Consider the following 7827-nt stretch of genomic DNA (forward strand, 5'->3'; position numbering starts at 1 on the left):
TCAAATGAAACGGTAAAATGCTAATGAAGTGACTCTCAGAGCAGCTGGAGATGACATTCGTGTTCATATCATCATATATAGTGAGACGGCAGAAGCTGAAAACACCGCGAGCGTCATCCGCGCTTTAGTATGTGTAGTGTGCACAAAACATTCATTCATTGCGGAAATCATGGCGCCTGTGCGTGATATCAAATGCTTCCGCAGATTTATAGTATTTTTTATTTTTTTTGTAACTTTTTTTTTTTGTTTGTTTTTTTAATTGAATCACTCAAATTCAACACTTTACAGTAGCCAGGGGGGGAAAACGCGACTTTGCTAAAAAAAAAAAAAAGAAAACAAAAATGCCTAATGCATAATTAAACGATATCTTTGCGACCAGGTTTAATTTTAAGTTAAAACTTGGGAATAGAAAGGCTAAACGCATCAGCTGCACATAATTGCTTCCTCACCGGCCGCCATCTTGCGCAACCCAGATTTATAGTATTACTATAGCACTTCACCTGAGCATAATTGCACGTATGTCCAGCCATGATAAGCGCTGAATGACAGGCTTTCTGTTGTAACATCGTTCAAGGTAAATAAGGGTGACATCTAGTGGATAAGACTAATGATAAGATTCACGTTAATCAGATATTGTTTTAAATGTGTGCTGAAATAAATCCCGGAAAAGATCGATTCGCAGCTTTTGAGAATCGATATCAAATCGACGTCATTTAAAAAATCGATTAATCGAAAAATCGATTTTTTTATTGCCCAGCCCTAATATATATATATATATATATATATATATATGAGAGAGAGAGAGAGAGATTGCTGGAGCAGATTTCGAGTGATTTAAATCGATTATACTTACCTATTTAAATGTCATCAGTAAGGGAACAAAAATCCTCCATGCGACCCAATGGAGGATTCTGCCTTCTGGGCCGTCAAGCTCCCTTATAGAGGAAAACGGCCTTTGTCCCATAAGAAAAAGTTATTTGCTAGTAACCTGTGCTGCCCAACGGGAGTGTTGTAAACTCCTAAAAGGTCAGAAGAGCCATTTTGAACAGCGCTGTTTGAAACTATCCTGGTCACACACACCAGTGGCAACTTTATCCAAAAGTCAAGTTTCGACCCAGATGTGGTACTCACTCTGTATATTGAGAAAATTGGGACGGGATTACTTGGATAAACTGTGATCTATATACTACTTTTAGGAATCCTGAAACCTGTTCAATGAAACTGTCTGCACTCAACCTAAGATATTAAATGGGATTTTAAGGGTTTGTATAATATTTATTATTAAATGTTTTTGACATAAAAAAAAAGGTTAACTTAAATAGTCCTCATAAAAAAAGTGTAAGTTCCTCATATATCAGACGTAGTCGATATCTGTCCAGCAGATGGCGCTGAATGTGAGTGTATTAAGAAATACTTACAGTCCAGTAGGTGTCCCTGCAGTTCATGGGGTGTTGAGAGTGACAAACACCGAATAAAAAACTTCCTACAAAAAGGAATAGTGGGGGAACTACGACGTCACTTTGTAGGCCGATCGTCTGTTAGCATCGCACTGGTTCCCTCGACAAAAAGCCTATAGGATTTTTTGGATTATTGCAAAAAATAAGCTCTGTGTTCAACCATAGTTCTTGAAACTTACACGTTTTGTCCATCAAGATAATCTTAACAAAATAATATAACTTTTATGAATTTTGAAGCCTAAATAAAAGCACCAGAAATTAAAAGCTAAACTTAGGCTGTAAACGAACTACACCACCACGGTCGCTCGCTTTTAACGTCACCACACCACGCTTCCCACAACTTTTCAAACTTGTTTCAGTGAAAAGGATTTACTCTGTATATGAATTTCATATAAACTGGAATAAATACAAAACTAGAGCCAAACTAAAACTGAAATGAGACATTTATAATAAATAGTATAGTGAATAAATGAAATAATAATAACTAAAGGACATATGAAAGCATGTATTTCTGTACATTTCTAAATAAGGTGCAACAAGTCAATAAATCCTTGATTAATATGAATACTTTAATTAAAAATGTGTATCCATGTACTATTCAATAAAATTCTAGTGCATTTAATCTATTACATAACAGCAGAGTGAGCGAGTTGCTTCATGCAGCCGTAAACATTTCAATTTAACGTGACTTTAAGCACTACGCATCGTTAAAGTTTGACTTTCACCACGACTAAGCCGGTAAATGTGGTGTTTACATGGAATAATCATAGTTTACCTTATGGTACGAACCCAGAGTCTCCGTATCAGTAGGAAAGCGATAAAACGAGCATCTTCCATCCGAACACTTGTTGCATTTCAGGGCAAAGCAAAAAAAAACATTCCCCAACAACAATATAAAATGCGGGAAACTATTTACTGGTTATTCTAAAATTAATTGTATTACAAATTATACTACGATTGGACAATACTGTAAATTGATCAACTGTCCAGCGTGATGACGCTGAATGTCTCCGACAGCGTCTGTAGTCCCATTTAGCAACTTGTTAGCAACCGTCTTTTTTTAGGAAACATAGCAGTTTAAAAAAATCACGAGTGGGGTATAACTGGTGTGTTTTATGTTGTAGAATAAAACGTGAAAATATCTTGAGCCTGTGTGAACCACGGACCTTATATTAGGGATTTAACCAAAATCCCATTAAAAAATCCATTGACTCTGGGACGATGGAACCGGAAGTGCTAAAATGCTAACTCGCTTCCAGGTTTTCGCCTACAAAGTGACATCATAGTTCCACCACTCTATTAGCTTTTAAATAACAAAACAAAATAAATAAATATCCGATGATCTAAAATACTTTTTTTTTGTTTTAAACACCCTTCTGTCATGAAACCATATAGAAACTGCTAGTGTGCTTCTAGTGTTGAACTGTGTAGGTCCTTACCAAGTTCTAATAATAAACCTAATAATATTTATTATTATTGATGGCTAAGACTAAGGCTAATTTTGTTATCGTTACAGAACTTGACTTTAGATACACAATTTTTTGGTTTCAATAATGTTCACAAAATACTCAGTTGAACGAAACTAATTTAGGCTCTAAATACTGTGAAATGTAATTCTGTATTTACTCATATGTACACTCAATACTGTTTGGCTTGATGCTTAAGAGCCATTGGAACATCAGTAGATTTCATTAAGTGTGAAAATAAAATATTACTCAGACACTTACATTTTATTATCTGAGCTAATGTTTTAAATTGTAACCCCAAATTTATTATGCATACTTTATAACACTTCTCTGATGTCTGTGGCTTGAACTGCTGATGTTGCATTGGTTTAAAGATTGTAAGAGCCAGGTATAGTTCTATTATTTTGTACACATTTTTTGTGTTAATTGCGGCACCTGATGGTGGCGGAAGTAGTAAGAATTTATCTGTTCACCTGTGTGTTTGGGTAAGAGGGGGTGACGGAGGAAGTCTTCTTTTTTGCTGACCGCTAAAGAGCCTTTTACGCTGTTTAATGCCGTTTATCATGACTTTTGGACACCATTTCGTATGCCAGTGAAACAATTATGGAATGTATTGGACGCACAACCTTGTTTGTTTCTCATGCAAATAAATCTACAAAACGCAATCTTTGGATCCATGATCATTATCAGCAAGCGCGTCAGACAAGTTAGTTTCCTCTATTCAGCCTCTCGGCGGCGAAATTTATGGTCTTAAGATAGTCGCCTAATAAAGATCATAAACCATTGAAAAGTAGTGACTTCTGACATTGAGTATTACAAAATATATAAAATAAGCAGAATCTGGAAACTCAAGTGTTTGATGCAAACAATCTGACATATGCAAGATGATAAATTCAAAACAAGTTAATTTAGTCAGTTTTAAACGCTACAATTAACGCGTTTAATAGCCCAGTGACTATTTTAAAACTGAACCTCTTTCATAAAACCCTACTATGGGAACTTACACTAATCTAGACTTCTTATTTACTTCTAAAGGTGATAATGTAAGATGTTGCAAATTTGCTTGAAAAATGTATAGAAGTTTGTCATGATTATCCTGCCTGCGAAACATATGAGCGTAGTTTAAAGACAACCAGATGATTTCCAAAATGATATTAGGATATGCAATGCATAGTGCCATTGAAGTTCAAGCAGCAAATGATAAGTTCATTTTGCTTCTTTAGAAACATGTAGCAAATAGTATATTAAACCTTTAAGAACCACCATCCCTTTAAGACCAACTACATTATCCTTTATAGTTTGATTGGGCCAAAAAACAGAGTTAGCCTTGTGAAAAGTGTGTGTGCATGTGTGTGTCACTCAGACAGTGTTACACTCTTCTTTTACTGCTGTAATTTGAATCTTTGTACAAAATGTACAGTAAGTGTGAGAGACATGGAAAAAAAAGCAACATATACACTGAAAATACTTCTTATAGAGACAGTCAGGCAAGGGGGCGTTTGGTACTCGAATCACACTCACTTAATGCTGCAGCGAGTCTGAACTAGAAAATAAAATAAAAAAGTAAACCTACTAAAATATCATAGCTTAACATCTCTCCCCACCCCATCCCATGCCCATAACCAAAAAAATTATATATACACAATACCATTCAAAAGTTTGGGTTCAAAACGATTTTGTATGTTTTTTTTAAAGGAGTTTCTTAAGCTCATCAAGGCTGCATTTATTTGATAAAAAATACAGATAAAAAAAAAAACAGTAATCTTGCAAAATGTTATTACAATATAAAATAATGGTTTATATTTTAATATCCTTTAAAATATAATTTATTTCTGTGATGCGAAGCTGAATTTCCATCAGGCACTACTCCAGTATAAAGTGTCACATGATCCTTAAGAAATCATTCTAATATGCTGATTTATTATTAGAATGATCAATGTTGGCAACAGTTGTGCTACCAAATATTTTTTTGGAAACTGCGATACTTTTTTTAGTATTCTTTGATGAATAAAAAGAACAGCATTTATTCAAAATATAAATCTTTTCTAACAATATAAATCTTTGCTATCACTTCTCATCAATTTAACACATCCTTGCTAATAAAAGTTTTAATTTCTTTCAAAAAAAAAGAAAGAATAAAAATTTACTGACCCCCAAACTTTTGAACTGTAGTGTATATTGTTAGAAAAGATTTCTATTTTAAATAAATGCTGTTCTTTTTAACTTTTTATTTATCAAAGAAATATATATATATATATATATTTTTTTTTTTAATTATTATTATTATTTATTTATTTTAATATATATGTGTGTGTGTGTATTGATATCTACCTATATAGATAGATAGATAGATAAACACCTGTACCACATTTTGCAGAAAACACAACTGGATCAGACCGATTACACGTTAGAGTTTTTGATTCAAATTATGGCATCAGAGCTGGGCGGCCTCTTTTTGTTAGTATGTCAGTTTGTAGAGCAGCTTTTTTCCTTTTTCTTTTTTAATATAAAGAAATAAACATGAATACCATGGGAGGGGGGATATGAACCCAATATCTGACTGTGCAGCTATCAAAACAATTTGTACACTTAATACATCGACAGATTTGCTGTCTTTTTCACTTTTTTCATTATTCCACAATAAATGTTAAAAAAAAAAAAAAAAAAAAAAAAAGAAAAAAAAAAAAAAGCCCCACACCCTGCCACTAAAAATGTTGACTATTGTTGTTGCAGACCAAAAAAGGCAAAGAAAACCTGTAAAAAGCAAACAAATATATATATAAATAATATATTTACACATAAATATATATTTATATATACTGTATATAATGTTTCTTGCTTTGTACTACCCAGCATCAGGCGTTTTGTCTTGATCCTAAAACAAACCAGAGGCAGGTTAAACGAATGAAAATAAAAAAAATAAAGGTGCGAGGGGGACGTGACAGACAGCAGCTCCCCCCAAACTCCACTGATAAGCATTGTCAGTAAAAGTTGCACTCGGTCGCCGATCTGACACTGGTATCATAAGTTTTTAGTTCTTAAGTTGTACGGGGAGGCCGGTTCAAGATCGGCACAAGGAGGGGTGAGGGAGGCAACTTCCACCCAGAGTCTGAAGAGCAAACAGGCAATTGAGGAGGGGGTCGGGAGGGTCAGAGTTCAAGGGAATCGACAGAGGCAGGGCAGAACCAAACAGCGCAATGAAACATATCTTACTTACATCTTAGCTCATTTTACACGTACAGTCGTGATCAAGGCACAGGGAGCTTCTACAAGTTACTTTTTCTTCAATAAAGTTGTACAAAATAATACATTTTACAGTCTGTACAAGAATAATGATCCAGCAGAGAAATCAAAAGACAGACCAAAAGCCAGGCTAAAGGGGAGGAGAGGAAGGGGGGAGAGCGACTAGGCCATCCGTTAAACATACGATTTAGTTTTAATCCAAATGATGCGTGTGCTAAGTGAGCGAACGTCAAAGATCACACAACAGAAGTGCGCGCGCTCTCTCTCTCCATACCGTTAAGTAACTTGTGCATTGTTTTACTTGTTTTTGACACATCCGACCGAACTACAAACTTTCCAGTGATGTCTGTGAGAAAGATACATTCACTCGACAAGCTCGCGCATCTGCGCCGCCGCGCGCTCAATCCACTCAGCATGCTTTGCTTATCAACTCGGTCACATCAGCTATACAGGCGTTAATACTGAATGTTTAACATTATATTCATTGCATATACTCCGTAGACATCCTTAATCTCTAGTAACTCCATTCTGCTGTCTGTTCTGTTGTCGGTATTTCTTTGTCTGAATATTGCTCTTATCACATGCTGTGTGGTATCGGCGTTTGGCATCGTGGGCATTTTAACGAGTACAGGAGCTCAGTATTGGGCCCGATACCGATACCAGTATCGGTGCATCCCTACTAATAACCTTAGTGAATAGATCAAATAAATGTTTAAATATAATTTTTTGTGCATTCTGAATTTAACATTATTAAATTGCATGTATAATTCAACTGTATTTTACATTATTATAAAATTATACCTTCCCTTTGATATCAGCATTCAAAAGCCATTATTGACGGTCCTTACATTATTATTATTAATAATAATATTTTTTAAGTAATAAAAGCACAACATTTACCATTAAAACACTGGATCCATTTCCTGCGTTCGTCTCTCTGTCCGCCAACATCAAACATACTGCAGAAAAAAAAAAAAAAAGAGGAAACTCATCAGTTAGGCAGCCACAGACAGTTTGACATGGTCCTGTTCACATTAAGCACTTATTATTACTATTAATTTGTGAAGATGATTGAGGTTGACTATGGATATGAAAATACATGCAAACGTAGCACCGTGAATCTGTGAAAAGTTTCACGAAGGCCTCTCGGTCAAACTCACTGAAAATTAACTTTGTCCACTTGGAATCTTGTCTCAAAGATCCCAGAAGTCAGAACTCTGCATCTGAGCAAGTCCTGAGAGACAGAGGCAACAAAGGTGGGAAGAGTTCAAAGTTACATTTAAATCAGACACAATGAGAACGATGGCTCTTAAAGGGATACTCCACCCCAAAATGAAAATTTTGTCATTAATCACTTACCCCCATGTCATTCCAAGCAAGTAAAAGCTTCGTTCGTCTTCGGAACACAATTTAAGATATTTTGGTGCGATTAATCGTGCAGCCCTAATGAAAAGTATCATCAGAATACTCCATCTGCCATCAGTGGTTCAATCTGAATTTTATGAAGCGACTAGAATACTTTTTGTATGCAAAGAACACAAAAATAATGACTTTATTCAACAATTCGTCTTCCTCTGTGTCTCTCCACATCACCGTAGTGCCATTTTGGAGAATATCCACTGAACGCAAGCAGCGTACGCTCTTCTGTGTCAGCCGCGACA

At 35.3% G+C, this 7827-nt stretch overlaps 1 protein-coding gene across 2 annotated transcripts in view; it reads right to left on the reverse strand.

Moving 5' to 3' along the window:
* Positions 1–7019: 7019 nt before the first annotated feature.
* The window catches only part of LOC107685806 (guanine nucleotide-binding protein G(s) subunit alpha-like), a 38023-nt gene continuing 37215 nt past the window's right edge, over positions 7020–7827 (reverse strand). For both annotated transcript variants that reach the window (XM_016482531.1, XM_016482532.1), the window contains exons 7-8: positions 7327–7400; positions 7020–7125 (exon numbers count right to left, since the gene is read on the reverse strand). In XM_016482531.1, coding sequence (XP_016338017.1) covers positions 7041–7125; positions 7327–7400 — 159 coding nt within the window. In that variant the 3' untranslated portion in view covers positions 7020–7040. The remainder of the gene's footprint in view (positions 7126–7326; positions 7401–7827) is intronic.

Source organism: Sinocyclocheilus anshuiensis, unplaced genomic scaffold, assembly GCF_001515605.1.
Source record: "Sinocyclocheilus anshuiensis isolate Anshui unplaced genomic scaffold, SAMN03320099.WGS_v1.1 scaffold822, whole genome shotgun sequence".
In the NCBI taxonomy this organism is placed as follows: domain Eukaryota; kingdom Metazoa; phylum Chordata; class Actinopteri; order Cypriniformes; family Cyprinidae; genus Sinocyclocheilus; species Sinocyclocheilus anshuiensis.